The 16,247-nt window shown below is 42.5% G+C and overlaps 1 protein-coding gene across 6 annotated transcripts in view; it reads right to left on the bottom strand.

Annotated features, from left to right (window-relative positions):
• The window catches only part of LOC144600206 (protocadherin gamma-A11-like), a 220,562-nt gene that overhangs the window by 167,245 nt on the left and 37,070 nt on the right, over positions 1–16,247 (bottom strand). The window contains exon 1 of one of the 6 annotated variants that reach the window (XM_078411699.1): positions 12,615–15,146. The exons of 4 other annotated variants lie outside the window; for them this stretch is intronic. In XM_078411699.1, coding sequence (XP_078267825.1) covers positions 12,615–15,056 — 2,442 coding nt within the window. In that variant the 5' untranslated portion in view covers positions 15,057–15,146. Of the gene's footprint in view, positions 1–350; positions 2,972–12,614; positions 15,147–16,247 lie in introns of those variants that run through there. One more of the 6 variants, XM_078411700.1, reaches the window with a different exon arrangement.

Genomic DNA, 16,247 nt, shown 5'->3' with positions numbered 1-16,247 from the left:
CCAAATAAGATCTGAACTACATCGACTTGGGGGCATTGGTTGTGTCTTTTTGCACTATAATTTTTTCTTTGATTAATTTTATCTGTCTGTATATGTGTGTGTCTGGGACATGTGACAATAACACACTTGACTATTATTGAGTATCAATTGCCTTATCAGACCGAGCAAAGTGCAGAAAAAGAAAGTAATACACATAGCTACATTATATTCACCTCTTGAACAATTATATCCAATATGCATTTGTTTGCCTTGAATTATGCAAAATGATGTATTTCCCAGCATTTCATTAAATAAATCAGGAAATGGTTAAAGATAAATAAGGAAGTGAGGTCTATGTTCACGTCACTTACCTCGCTGGCTACAATTGTTGTCATATTCAGATCTTTGACATTCCAGTTTGTAAAACAACTGTTGGCAGCGTCAGAGTGATATCTAACAGGTGTTCCACTTGAGGGCGGAAGAATTTTGGAATCACTTTGAACTGATTCCTGTCCGGACCGAAGGGTATAGCAGTACGTTTGAGCGAGGGAACCAGATCCACGTACTTCAATTACATTTTTAATTAAACTGGAGTCTGGCACTGTTTGAAAATTAAGATTGGGATTTCGGTATATGGTATCTGGATCATTGTGTTCAACACACCAACACCAGTCCTCGTCATCATTTGCACTGCGGCAGACTGTAAAAACAAGCGTAATCAAGGCGAGCATTAGAGTTAAAGTGATAGCACCTAATGATATTATTATATAAAGGGCTGCACTGGAGGGATACTCTGGAAGCCTGGGTTTGAAAGTCACGGGATGAATCATGTCCTCGGCACTGTCTATTATTGAGAGGGTGATGGTGGTGGTAGTTGATAAAGGTGGATGGCCACTGTCTTTAACCATTATAACCATCCTCTGAGTTGCGACATCTCGGTCCTCAATTTGACGAGTCGTCCTCACTTCTCCCGAAGTAGTCCTCATGGCGAAGAGATTCTGGTCTGTAGCGCGGACGAGCTCGTAAAACAAACGTGCATTTTGCCCAGAGTCAGCATCTACAGCAATCACCTTGACCACCAAATAATCCCGATCTGCCATTCGCGGCATGGTTACTTCCGATCCATTCTTTGTTAGGGGGAAAACGATTACAGGAGCGTTATCGTTTTGATCCAGGATGACTACGTTCAGTGTGTGATTGGAGCTGAGCGGTGGTAAACCAGCGTCTAGCACCTGAACGTGGACCTGAAATTTTTTGAGTTGTTCATAATCAAAAGAACGTTGCGAAAAGATGATCCCGTTCTCCGAGTTGATGGAGACGTATGAAGTGATGGGGAAACCTTGAATCTGGCTGTCAATGATAGAATATGACAGGTGAGAATTTGCTCCCAAGTCAGGGTCGAAAGCGGAGACCGAGCAGATGGAAGCTCCGAAGGCGTTATTCTCCATTACGTACGCAGTGTAAATGCTATCTGCAAAACGCGGGGGGTTATCGTTGACGTCAATTACTTGCACGTGAATAGTTTTACTGGTGGATAAGGCTGGTAACCCAGAGTCGCGGCAAGAGATCCCAATTTGGTATTCAGGCGTGGATTCCCTGTCAAGAATGTCTTTGATGACTACCGTGTAGGAATTTTTAAATGTTGATTTGAGTTCAAACGGTAGGTTGGGATGTATCACGCAGCTGATTAGCCCATTGTCCCCTGAATCTTGGTCAGTAACACTAATGAGAGCTAATACAGTCCCAACACGCACATCCTCAGGCACCGAATTGGATACTGACATCAGAATCATGTCGGGGGCATTGTCATTGACATCACTGACATCTATCAAGATAGTGCAGTGCACGGGGAGTGCAAACGGTCCTTTATCCTTGGCTTCCACGATAATCTCATAGGTCTTGGCATCCTCAAAGTCTATAGTTCCCTTCACTGTGATTTCACCCGTCTGGGAGTTAATACTGAACAGTTTACGAACTTGGCTTGGTGTAAGGTCACTGAGAGAGTACACGATTACTGCATTTGTGCTTTCATCCAGATCGGTGGCATTTAATTTGATAACTGGGGTACCTATTGGTACATTTTCCATTAAACTGGTTTTATATAAGGTTTGGCCAAACACTGGAGAGTTGTCATTGACATCGAGGACATTAATGATGACTTGGGCTGTACCAGTTCGTTCTGGTGTACCTCCATCAAAAGCAGTCAGAAGTAAGCGATGAATCGCCTGTTGTTCTCTGTCCAGGTATTTCTCCAGCATCAAGTGGACAAACTTGCTATCATCCCCACTGTGCTGCACTTCTAATGCAAAATGTTCATTCGGGCTGAGGTAATAAATGCGGACAGAATTGACACCCAGGTCGGGATCGTGAGCACTCTGAAGAAGGAATCGAGTCCTTGGTGGCGCTGACTCCAGGACTTCCAAACGGATCTCGGCGTTCGGAAAACTGGGAGAATTGTCATTTACGTCTAGAATCTCCACTTCAATACGATAGAGTTCCAATGGGTTTTCCACAACAACCTCCAGATTCATGAAACAAGTAAGACTCTGTCCACATACAAGTTCCCTGTCTATCACTTCATTCACAAACAAAACGCCATTCTCTAAATTAACCTCAAAATACCTTTTCTTTACTGCAGACATAATGCGGAGTCTGCGATTAGACAGCTCTCTTAGGTCCAGTCCTAGATCTTGAGCAATGTTCCCAACAAAGGCACCATGCTTCAATTCTTCATAAATAGCGTAGCGGATCTGACCGTAGACGATATTCCAGATATAAAGCAGGAAAACTATAAACAATGCTTGCATTATCTGTCCGAATTCGTCCTTGCATTCGCAGTGATGTAAAAATAATTTACACTTCACAAAAAACCCCAGTTACTAACGTCTAGGATAAACCAAACAAAACGCTGACCAATTTTACATTTGTACATAACAATCAGAGCACCAGAAACGACGGTTCCGATGTACAATTACAAACAGTGAGAGTCTGTTTTCCTCTCTGTTTCTGCATTATGCGTAGTATTGGGGGAGGGGGGTTGATAACTAGCAGCATTTTAGCGCCTCATTGGTAGACAGCGACACAGAGAGTCTTTGCCAATAATTACACTGACGCTTATTAAAGCTTATGCAAAGTGTGAAAGTTACGCATATGCTGCTGTTTGCACCGAGCAACCAAACCAGCTAACTTAACGATTAATGCAATGGTGCCAACTCAACACTAGGAACATGACCATGGAGTCACACATCATTCATTACAAACATCTAAAAAGGGAATGTCTAAAAAAATGGAACTTCAAAGAATAAATGAATCATCCTGTATTTCTTCATATAATATCCTGTTTTCACAGACTAGGCCACAAAATGAACACTTTCTTCCAACCTCAAAACACAACAAAGTTTCCTGTCATTCCATTTACAGAAAGTCCAACAAAAACTACAAACCAAACCATTAAGAAAGAAAATAACCAGATCTCAATAATTCAATTTATTGTGACAGATATTCAGTCGACCGTCATCATTTCTACATTTTAGACGCGGACTGTCGTTAAAATGGATACTGTGGGGTTAGGAAGAGATGCATCCTTTGTCACCGCAAGGGGTATGGTAATAACTGCATAGTTATAGCAAGAGTCTTCAGGAACTACTTAGAAGTATGAATAGTGGAAGAATATTGGCGAATTGTAAATGTGGCACATTTGTGCAATGAAATAAGAAAATTATAACTTTGGCAAGCACGGCCTGGAGTTTTAACGTGCCTGATGAAGAATTCTTAGGAAAGATAATCTTGAGGAAAAATATCAGCTGGTCTTCTAAGACTTCAAAGTGCCTTTTCCTTTTCTCGCTTACTATTCAATGTTACAGAAAATAAATGACCTTGCAAAAGCTATGCTTGCCTCAGCTGACATAACTCAATTAGCACAACACTCGTCTGTCTTTTCTGATTGAAACCTAAAGCACAACTCCTCTCGCAAAAGGCATAATCATAAAAGAGGACAATATCCTGAAATGGGGGCCATGAAACAATTGAACATTGGAGACGTCGGTTTCTAGATTGTCAGGAAAATATTTCAGAGTATAGACAAGAGCAATCAACTTTTAAATCGAATAAAATGACAAGTAAAACACGGCCCAATTGGCAGATCTGTGGAGATAAATCATAGCAGGTATCCCTGCGTGTGCGATATAGGCAAATACGTTGAAGAGGAATAATTCTTAAAAAGGCGGATAACACTCCATGCGAATTTATAAATGCACTCATCAGCCGAAAAAAACACTTTTTGATCAATAGCCCAGAATTTGGATTGACACTTTTTCTCAAAAGCATGCAGTCTGTAAGCACAGCTGGGGGCAGGACGCGTCCAAAGATAAGTTTATTTTTGTAGAGCTATTCGCCAGTTCATTATGCAAGATCAGAACATTGTCAATATAATCTGGGTTATTCAATGTTACAGAAAATAAATGACCAATAAATCATAAAAATCCAGAGTAAACGAAAGTGTATAAGTTTGTGAATTATGTTTTGACCGCTGGAGTGATACTTCTGCTTTCTTCAGTACAGCAGTTTGACAATTTCTCAATACTATAGATCGAGTAGACGCACGGAGCCTCTTGCACAGAGAAGGGGGATCAAGAGCCAGATAGGTTTGTACGGCTGGGGGGGGGGGGGGGGGGGGGGGGAGATTCATTCTGAATCTAACTCTCTCTTGAAAACATCCAGTGAATTGGCCTCCACTGCCTTCTGAGGCAGAATTCCACAGAGTCACAACTCTCTGGTTGAAAAAGTTTTTCCTCATCTCAGTCCTAAATGGCCTACCCCTTATTCTTAAACTGTGACCCCTGGTTCTGGACTTCATCAACATCAAGAACATTTTTCCTGCATCTAGCCTGTCAAATCCCTTCAGAATTATATGTTTCTATAAGATCCACACTCATCCTTCTAAATTCCAATGAATACAAGCCCAGTCGACCCATTCTTTCATAATGTGTCAGTCCCGTCATCCCGGGAATTAACCTGGTGAAACCAATGCTGCACTCCCTCAATAGCAAGAATGTCCTCCCTCAAATTAAGAGACAAAAACTGAACAGAATACTCCAGATGTCGTCTCATCAGGGCCCTGTACAACTGCAGTAGGACCTCTTTGCTCCTAAACTCAAATCCTCTCGCAATGAAGGCCAACATTCCATTAGCTTTCTTCACTGCATGCTTACTTTCAGTGACTGATGTACAAGGACACACAGGTCTCATTGCACCTCCCCTTTTCTTAATCTGATACCATTCAGATAATAATCTGCCTTCCTGTTCTTGCCACCAAATTGGATAACCTCTCAATTATCTAAATACTGCATCTGCCATGGAGCTGCCCACTCACCCAACCTATCCAAGTCGCCCAACAGACTCATAGCATCTTCCTCGCAGCTCACTCTGCAACCCAGCTTGCAAAATTTAAAAGCTTAGTCAAGCACGATTTCCCCTTCATAACCCCATGCTGACTTTGACTGACCCTGTCACTGCTTTCTAAATTCGCTGCTAGTAAATGGCACAGCATCCCAAATGCGCTGCAATTACATCTATTGCATCATCTCTGTAGAAAAGGAAAAGGAAGGAAGGAAGGAGGAAGGGAGGGAGGGAGGGAGGGTGGGAGGGAGGAAGGAAGGGAGGGAGGAAGGAAGGAAGGAAGGAAGGAAGGAAGGAAGGAAGGAAGGAAGGAAGGAAGGAAGGATGGAAGGAAGGAAGGAAGGAAGGGAGGAAGGAAGGAAGGAACGAAGGAAGGAGGGAGGGAGGGAGGGAGGGAGGGAGGGAGGGAGGGAGGGAGGGAGGGAGGGAGGGAGGGAGGTAGGGAGGAAGGGAGGAAGGGAGGAAGGGAGGGAGGGAGGGAGGAAAGGAGGAAGGAAGGAAGGAAGGAAGGAAGGAAGGAAGGAAGGAAGGAAGGAAGGAAGGAAGGAAGGAAGGAAGGAAGGAAGGAAGGAAGGAAGGAAGGAAGGAAGGAAGGAAGGAAGGAAGGAAGGAAGGAAGGAAGGAAGGAAGGAAGGAAGGAAGGAAGGAAGGAAGGAAGGAAGGAAGGAAGGAAGGAAGGAAGGAAGGAAGAGGAGGGAGGGAGGGAGGGAGGGAGGGAGGGAGGGAGGGAGGGAGGAAGGAAGGAAGGAAGGAAGGAAGGAAGGAAGGAAGGAAGGAAGGAAGGAAGGAAGGAAGGAAGGAAGGAAGGAAGGAAGGAAGGAAGGAAGGAAGGAAGGAAGGAAGGAAGGAAGGAAGGGAGGGAGGAAGGGAGGAAGGGAGGGAGGGAGGGAGGGAGGGAGGGAGGGAGGGAGGGAGGGAGGGAGGGAGGGAGGGAGGGAGGGAGGGAGGGAGGGAGGGAGGGAGGGAGGGAGGGAGGGAGGTAAACTCGTGTTTATACAAATCAATTTCACATTTTGTGACCACATAAAACAATTATAGATTTTTGAAAATTGTGGTATTGTTCTCACTTTCTACAGGGCAAGATCCAGGAATATTCAGGTCGTTGACCGCTTGCAAAATGCAAGAATCTCAAAATCGCCCTGGCAGCATTGACTAATTGTCACCTCTGCACAAGGACTTCAAGCAACAATTTGCTTCAAAAACGTACGTGCTCTCATTCAGTCCCAGTTAGATTAATCTCAAACCTTTATATCATAACCCGGGGCCTAGTCCAGATGCCTACTAATACTGTATGTCATCACACCTGACACATTCTGCAATTTCAAATTTTGTAGCACCAGTTTCAATTGAAGGTATCCTGGATTAATCACATGTTCTTATTTAATATGATAATTGGAGATACAATTAAAAGGAAAAACCTAAATAACAATAATGGAAAAACAATCATATCAAGTTGGTCGAATTGACATGGGTCTCAGGAGGAGATGAATACATTTTCTATTTAATAGTCTTGCATGTCTTTAGGATATATTTTCAAATTGTTCCACAGATTACTTTTGAAATGCAATCATATATAACGAAATACAGAGACATATGTTTAACATCAACGTTGGAAAAATATACTCCAATTAGATTCTGTCTAATGCTGTCATTTGATTAAGAGGAAGACTTCAATGCTGCTTCATCGAAGAAATCGTTATGGGGAACATAACATCCAGCCAAGGCAACAGATGTGACCTGGATTTAGTTGTTTTTTAAAAATTCAATAGAATAGAACGCTAAATACATATTTTATGATAAAACAATCTTTCAGGTTTTGGTGCAATTACAAAATTAGCAGAATGATATATATTTTTTATTGAAAAAGGTCATCTTATTGAATACATTGATAAATATTTAATGAGAACACTAATGACTTCTATAAATCAAATGGATAAATATTAATGATAGACACAAAGTGCTTGTGTAACTCAGTGGGTCAGGTAGCATCTCTGGAGAAAAAGGATGGTTGACGTTTCAGATCGGGACCCTTCTTCAGACTAGAGTCTGAAATATTAATTTTGACAGCTGGTCGGCGACCACATGAACCGTAAAACAAACCACGCGGACCTGGTACAAACTGATAAGATGTTAACATTCCTGTTATTGCCACGTACCCAGAATGAATCATCCTGTACGATTTAATCTTATACAATTTCTTAAGTGGATAGATAGTATGCCGAAGTTTTCATTGCGGCTACATATTTGTATGCACATTACATCCGATAACTAGCTCTCTAGTTTATCTTAGAATAACAATTGCTGCTGCAGAGCAATCAATATGCAATATTAGCGCAGTTTTGCCTGATCTTCGTATTTCCTCTTTTTGTTCTGAGTTTCAGAAAAAACCTTGACTTCCATTTTATTTTTAAAAAATATGTCGTTGCCTGTTTATTCCCTACCTAATTGAGTTCATGAATCTATTAACCCAAGGGGTCCTGAACAGAAATATTCCCTGAGTTCTATCTGTCACCCCTCCCTCCATTCTTTCTGCAATTTATGTCAACTTTTTTTGTTCTCTTTCGATGTCTTAATTGTGCAGTAGGGTCTATGATCTGAACAGTTAACCCAGGTTGCCTTTCCATTGAAGCTGCCCAATATCCCGAGTGTTTCTTTTGAAGTTTTAGGCATTCTCTTTTTAATAATGAACTTTATCAATACTGTTCATGAAAACTGAAAGTTATTCTTAACTGGTATTCATTTTCTTTTAAAATTTAAGAGCTTTCTGAATTTGCTTTGGTAACAAAAGCAGCATCCCGTCATTACCTGAAACAAATGCTTTGATCGAGATTGCTGCTCTGATGAAGAATCTTCAGTCTGAAATACAGTTTTTTTTCTTTCCACAGATTCCACAGGCGGTGAATCTGTGGAATTCTTTGTCACAGAAGGCTGTGGAGACCGCCAATCGATATTTTTAAGGCAGAGACAATAGATTCTTGATGAGTACAGGTGTCAGGGGTTATGGGGAGAAGGTGAGTAAATGGGGCCAGGATAGAGTGATAGCGATGATTGAATGGCGGAGTAGATTAGATCGGCCAAATGGCCTAATTCTGCTCCTATCACATGACCTTATGACCTTTTGATACTGCCTGAATTGCTGAGGTTTCCCAATATTTTCTGTTCTAGTATTTGAACATCTTTGTTTCTGATTTTCCCATTATATATTTCATTTCCAAATTGAACAGTCAAATTTCACTACTCCCTCATCTTGAATTGGAGTAATATATAAAGTTTAACCTCTTCTGGGTAGACGATCCTTGTGCTCTGCATCACAACTACTATATTGTTCATACCGATAAAATCACCCATTTCCACTCTCACCCTCGTCATTTAATTGCAGACACGCATTCAGATTTTTTTTTTAGCTCAATGCCCATATAAAACATAGCACAAAAAGTAAGGAAATTTGTGTTTGGTAGATTATTTCTTTGTTGTAACAATGCTTCTTTGCAATAAATCTTATACCGTTGGCAAGCCTGTTTATTTCCCTTTTAAATGGTGCCACATTTGTAAGGAACATGCATTTGTGGGATGAGCAGCAGAGCTGAGTATGTGGGTTGCGCCCATGAAAAATCTGCCAAATCTTCTCTGCCAATGCCAAACAGGTTATTCTGCCATTGACTCTTGTTCGGTGTTGTTTGGTGGATTGGATGATTGAAGTCTGAAGAAACAAGACATATTGGCAATTTAACAATTTATTCATTTAATAAACAGGAGCCTCAGTAGCGTGTGGAAGAACCATACACAGCCACAACAGCCTGGCACCTCCTCCTCATGCTGGTCACCAGCCTGGTCACACACTGTTGTGGGATGGCATCCCATTCTTCAACCAGCATTTGTCGCAAGTCAGCCAACGTGGTTGTGTTGGTCACTCTGGCACGAAAAGCACGCCCAAGCTGATCCCACAAGTGTTCAATGGGGTTGAGGTCAGGACTGCTGGCAGGCCATTCCATCCTCTCCACTCCCAAATTCTGGAGGTAGTCTCTGAGAAACCCTGCTCTGTGAGGGTGAGCATTGTCATCTTGGAGGATAGAGTTCGGTCCCAGATTGTGGAGATATGGGATTGCCACTGGTTGCAGAATCTCATCTCAATATCTCTCTGCATTGAGATTGCCTCCAATGATGACAAGCCTCGTTTTTCCAGTGAGGGAGATGCCGCCCCACACCATCACACTGCCTCCACCAAAAGATGTTACTCTATCGGTGCAGCAATCAGCATAGCGTTCTCCGCGTCTTCTCCACACTTTGACCCTATGATCCAACTGCCGTGGGCAGAATCTGGACTCATCGCTGAACATAACGTTCCTCCACATGTTCAGATTCCAGTGCACGTGTTGCCGACACCAGCGCAAACGGGCCTGATGGTGAAGGGCAGTCATGGCAGGCCTCCTGGCAGCCCTATGAGACCGGAGATCGGCTGCGTGCAGTCTGTTCCGAATTGTCTGGGCAGAGAGCCGTCGGCCATATCGTCCTGCAAACCTTGACTGCAAATCTGTAGAAGACAGCCTATGGTTCCTAAGTGCTGACAGGGTGAGGAAACGGTCTTCTTTGGGTGTCATCTTCTTGGGATGCCCACTTTGCGGCCTGTCTCTGACATCCCCCGTTATATGGAACTTGGCCTTCACTTTGGAGATGGTACTAGGACTCACTCCAAATAATTGCACAACATGGTTTTGCGGAACACCAGCTTGAAGTTGCCCTATCGCACGGGCCCTATCCAGATCAGTCAAACGTGGCATGCCGATTCTTGGAGCAGACACCTACTGACCACTGTAGCAGGGCCCATGCTCACAGATGCTGCCAATCAGGTGCCAATCAGGTACCTGATTGTCAGCACCTGGGGGTACCAGAAGCTCAAAACAAGAGTCAATAGCAACAGCAGAATAAGCTGTTTGGCATTGGTAGAGAAGATTTGGCAAATTTTTCATGGGCGCAACCCATATACTCAGCTCTGCTGCTCATCCCACAAATGCATGTTCCTTACAAACGTGGCACCATCTAAAAGGGAAATAAACAGGCTTTCCAACGGTATAAGATTTATTGCCAAGAAGCATTGTTACAACAAAGAAATAATCTACCAAACACAAATTTCCTTACTTTTTGTGCTATGTTTATGTCAATATAATTCTGTTGGGCTTCCATCTCTTGCCTTCAATTAGTTCCTCATTAAAACCCCAATTGATAGCCCAACTGTCACAAGACATGTGAAAGTGCATTTATAGCTGTGCATGAATATTTGGCAGTCTTGGACCACAAAAGAAGAATTAAACAACGTCGACCTTCCACTTTGTGTTAAAAATGAATTAATATGTGGGTTACGTAATTGCTCACTCTCTGCACGTCCAAACATTAGTGTGTGAAGTTTCCTTCTCGGTGCACAAAAAAAGGTATGCCATCACGCAGTCACTGCAGCGAGGGGATTTGGGGTGGTCAAGATTCTCAAATGGATTGACGAAGTAGATACCTAGAGATCGTTTCCTCAACCTCAATTGAAAGACACGAGTTTGCTTCAGGGTGGTTTTAACGAAATGACTTGCCGTTGTTACGAAGTGGAAAACATAGGGGTATTAAGCCCATGTTTCCATGAAGGTTATTACACAAGTAGACAAGGTGGCAAAGGAGGTGTTTAGCACACTTGCCTTCATTGGTCAGGAGAGTGAGTGGAAGAGTGGGATGTTATCTTATAGTTGCACAAGATGTTGTTGAGACGGTATTTGGAGTGTTGTGTGCAATTCTGTTCTTCTAGATATAGGAAGGTGTTACTAATCTAGGAAAGAGTGCAGAGAAAATTCACAACCATATTGTCAGGACTGGAGGGCAGGAGTTATAAGTAGAGACTGGATAATATTTTATTCACCCTGGAACATGGAAGACTGAAAGTTACATAAAACTATGGGTGGAAAGATAGGCAATGACCACAGTTTACTCCCCCCGGGATTGAAGAGCCGAAACTAGAGAGCATAGGCTTAAGATGAGAGGGGAACGATCTAAAATTGACTTGAGGAACATAATTTGCACACTGAGTGGTATAGGTTTTGAGTGAGTTGCCAAGGGAAATAGTTGAAACAGGTGTAATGACAAAATGTATTCAAAAAAACATTTTGATAGGTACATGGATAAGAAAGGTTGAGAGGGAGATGCACAAAAGTAGGCATTGAGACAGATTCAACGTCATACTGCAGGAAACAGGTCCCTGTGTCCCTCTCGCCATGTTCCCCAAGATGCCTCATCTAAACGTGTCCCATTGGCCTCATCCAAACGTGGCCCACTTGCCCATGTTTGGCCCATATACTGCACCTCTAAACCTTTCCTATGTATCAACTTCCAAATAATGTGGCAAATTGGACTAGCTGAGTTAAGCAACTTGGTCAGGATGGATGAGTTGGGCCAAACGGCCTGTTTCAGAGCCATGTAACAATGTCTCTACATTTCTATTTTGAAAATGTATGAAGAGAATTGGGCCATTCGGACCTACAAGCCAGTCTTGCTATTCAGGATGATATTGGTTGAGTTACCCCATCACCCTTCTCGTTGAAACTTACTGAATAGTGAAAGACTTGGATAGAGTGGATGTAGAGAGGATGTTTCTACTAGTGGGAGAGTCTAGTACCAGGGGCCATAGCCTCAGAATAAGAGGAAGGAGACGAGGAGGAATTTATTTAGTCAGAGGGTGTGGAATCTATGGAATTTATTGCCACAGAAAGCTGTGGAGGCTATCAATGGATACTTTTTTAAGGTAGAGGTTGATAGAATCTTGAGTAGTACAGGTAAGGGGGGGGGGGTTATGGGGAGAATGCAGTAGAATGGGGTTGAGAGGGGAAAAGAGATAAGCCATGATTGAATCGTGGTGTCGACCTGATGAATCGAATGGCCTAATGCTGTTCCTAAGACTTACGACATTATGAACTCTCATGAACCAGTCCCCACTTCCATCAATTCCTTGATCAGTTTTACAATTCTGATAAACAATCCTCATTGCTGTAGCCCCACAACCCTCTGGGGTACAGGCTTCCAATGATTTATCACCATTCACTGGTTGTAGTTTCTATGCACCACATAATTAAATGTGTTGAGTGGTGTATCAGTGGTGTATCAGTTAACATGAATGAGCTAAATCCCGCGTGACTTCAGCCATTAAACAAACAATGTTTAGATTCAAGGGTATATTGTTGGTTTGGGTTCTTATTGGTTGCACTCACCTCATTGGAAGTGCGAAGGCTTTGTTTCGTCCGCGGATTGTGCTCTGAGAAAAACACCTCAGGATTACTTATATTGCGTATTCGCGTTATTGAACCGGAAGGCGACTGGAATACGCAGACGGTGTTTTGCTGTTTAATTGCTGGACGAACCTTACAGCAACGTGTTTCAGATGGAGATCCCTCCCCACTTACTTTCATTACATTTGGCATGAGTTGAACATCAGTGTCTATTTGAAGATGTGCATTGGGCTTCTGTGCATGGTTGGTAATCTCTGGTCCAGGGCAATAATTATTCAAGGAACAATCCTGATCGGATTCATTGCTATTGAGACAAATGGTTGTAACAAGGAAAATGATTATCAACAGAAGTATGAACGAGATTGACCCTAATGATATAATAATGTACATGGCCAAATCTGAGGAATGGTCGATGGTTTGAGACAGATTATGGAAGTCTGAAGTAATTTTATTCGGCCCGTCTACCAATAACACAGTGACCGTGACCGTGCTAGACAGGGTGGGATGTCCATTGTCTTTCACCAAGATGACAAAAACCTGAGTGGTAGTATCACCATTTTCAATGAGACGTTTAGTTTTGACTTCTCCAGAAGTTGGTGTTATGGTGAAAAGCTTCAGGTTAGAGGCTTGGATTAATCGGTAAAACAGCCTTGCATTCTGGCCAGAATCAGCATCAGTTGCAATCACTTTTGTCACAAGGTACCCCGGCCGCGCAGATCGAGGCACACTCAACTGTGTTTCATTTCCCTTCACAGCAGAAACAATTAATGGGGAATTGTCATTCTGGTCGAGAACTACAATGTTTACAATAGCACTGCTGGTGAGGGATGGGATCCCTGCATCCCGAGCTTGGACGTAGATTTGAAAGTTTTTATATTGTTCATAGTCAAAGGAACGCTGTGAGAAAATTATACCATTTTCTGAATTAATCGAGGCAAACGATATGGCAGACAGTCCTTGGGTCTGACTCTCCATAATGGAATATGAAACAACCGAATTTTGACCGCGATCCGAATCAAATGCGGTAACGGAGCAGATTGATGCACCGGGTGTATTATTTTCGATTATGTACGCAGTGTATGACGGTGTCGTGAAGCGCGGTGCATTGTCATTAATGTCGGAAATATCCACCAGTATGACTTTATTGACGAAGAGTTGAGGAGATCCACCATCCAGGCAAGTGACGTTAATTTTGTATTGGGAAACCGTTTCTCTGTCCAATGGGCCAGCGGTGACCAACATGTAAGTGTTCTTGAAATCTGATTTTAGTTGGAACGGGAGCGCTTTCGGAATAAGACACCAAGTGTTGCCGTTCTCACCAGATTCGGGGTCTGTTACACTTAGTAGAGCTATCATTGTTCCAACTGTTGCATTTTCAGGTAATGCTTGAGGGAAGGACATCAATGTTATCTCAGGCTGCATATCATTCACGTCCACGATCTCCACAACAACTTTACAATATACAGGTAAAAAATTAGGGCTTTTGTCCCGAGCTTCGATATTCACCTCGAAGATGCTGCTTTCCTCATAATCCAGCCTCCCTTTTACCCTAACCTCTCCAGTGTGTGTCGCAACGTTAAACAATTCACGTATTCTCTGCGGAGTCTGGGTGCTGAAAGAGTAGATTATGTCAGCATTAGTGCCTTCATCCAAGTCCGTAGCATTCAGGTTGATAACTAACGTATTGGTGGCTACATTTTCAACCACTTTCACTCGATAAACCACCTGATCAAATACAGGCACATTGTCATTGACGTCGAGTATGGTGACGATAATGTGGGTGCTCGCTGATCGAACTGGTAACCCACCATCTACGGCAGTAAGAAGCAAATTATGAGTTACTTGCTTTTCTCTGTCCAAGTAGTTATCAAGTACCAAATATACAGTTTTAGTTCCGTCGCTGATGTTCTGGATGTCCAATTTGAAATGGTCATTCGGGCTGAGCATATAAGTGTTGACAGAATTTGTACCCACATCGAGGTCTTGCGCACTCTGTAGTGGTAAACGAATCCCCGGAGGACTTGACTCAACAATATCCAACCGTAACTGGCTTTGCTCAAAAGTGGGGGGATTGTCATTGATATCCGCTATTTCTACCTCGGCACGGTACAGTTTCAAAGGATTTTCTACAATGATCTCGAGATTCTGAAAACAAGTCAGACTTTGACCACAGAGCTCCTCTCTGTCAATTTTGTCATGAACAAATAAAACGCCATCGTCAGAATTTACCTCGAAATACTGCTTCTTTGCAGCAGACATGATCCGGAATCTGCGCCGTAACAACTCTCTTACGTCCAATCCAACATCTTTCGCGATATTGCCAACCATGGCGCCTTTTTCTAATTCTTCTGGAATAGAGTAACGAATCTGGCCAGATACAAATTCGCAGGCATAAAGCAGGGCCATGATAAACCACGTTTGCATTATCTATGTAAAGACGTCCTTTCTTTGACAATGCGTCTAAAGACAGGAAGACACGTTCAAGCCACCTGTCTCGATGAAAAATCGACAGGAAAACGCTATATGTACATCACAAACTCCCAAGGCAGAGTTTCTCTTCGCAAAAAAGAATAAAGATGGCTGAGAGGCGACTGCAGTCTGTGTGATTGCTTTCCCTTGTCTTTCTTCTTCAATGTGTATACGGTGCTGGAGGTGGGTGATGGATCTCTTTTCATTTTTCATCTCCTCAATGGTAGATAGCGACGCAAAGAGTCTAATCCAAAAACTACACACACCACTTTTTAAAAGTATACGTTTTTCAGTGAAATGTAAATGAATATACAGTGAATAGATTATGGAAATAACTCATTTGCAAAAGTAGAGGTCAAAACTTGAACTTCCCAAAATACATCTTTTAACGTGAATGTGCAGAAGGAGCACGCAGAATGGTCGTATTTCCACATCTTTCGACTGTTTAAAAAATGTTATCTATTCCGAAAAAAAGGACAAGCACGCTTTTGCCAGTAACTTGAAGAGTCAAAGTACGGTACACACATAGATGTAGCTGTTCAGGTGGAAACGAAGTCGTGTGAAGTAGTTTGCTGCATGTGAACTGATTGCAAGTCCCGATTGCAGCACTCACAAACAGCATATGGTGGAAATCATCAATCAAATTGTGAAATGCTGAAAATACTCAGCAGGCCAGAACACATCAGAGGTGCAGAAACACAGTTCGCTCATGAGGGCTGATTAAATTTCAGTAGAACTCAGAGCCGCGATGAAAGGTCTTGCATTTGAAACGTTACTGTGTTTCTGTCTCCACCTGCTGAATATTTCTTGCATCTTCTGTTTTCTTCTGCATACCAACAGACAACATTAGACCAATGATGATTATGGCAGTTCCTGTCAATATGTTGCTTTGATTCTAAAAATTACTTCCGACTAAATGTTTAAGCCTTGCAGAGATCGCGATACCATGACTGAAGAAAATATATACGTTTTAATTTACTTTTGCGAGTTCTGTTCGGATATTACCTGGTAAGAAGCAAGGGAACTATTCCCTACTTATGCAAATGAACTTAAGAAGTCAGTAGTGCAGCGCCCAGCTTTCCCCTTCACGTTGTAGCGAACAAGCACGAATCTTGCAAATTCAATAATGTATTTCTTTCTTGAACC

The sequence above is a fragment of the Rhinoraja longicauda genome, chromosome 14 (assembly GCF_053455715.1).
Source record: "Rhinoraja longicauda isolate Sanriku21f chromosome 14, sRhiLon1.1, whole genome shotgun sequence".
Classification (NCBI taxonomy): domain Eukaryota; kingdom Metazoa; phylum Chordata; class Chondrichthyes; order Rajiformes; family Arhynchobatidae; genus Rhinoraja; species Rhinoraja longicauda.
This window is presented reverse-complemented; position numbering and strand designations above follow the sequence as displayed.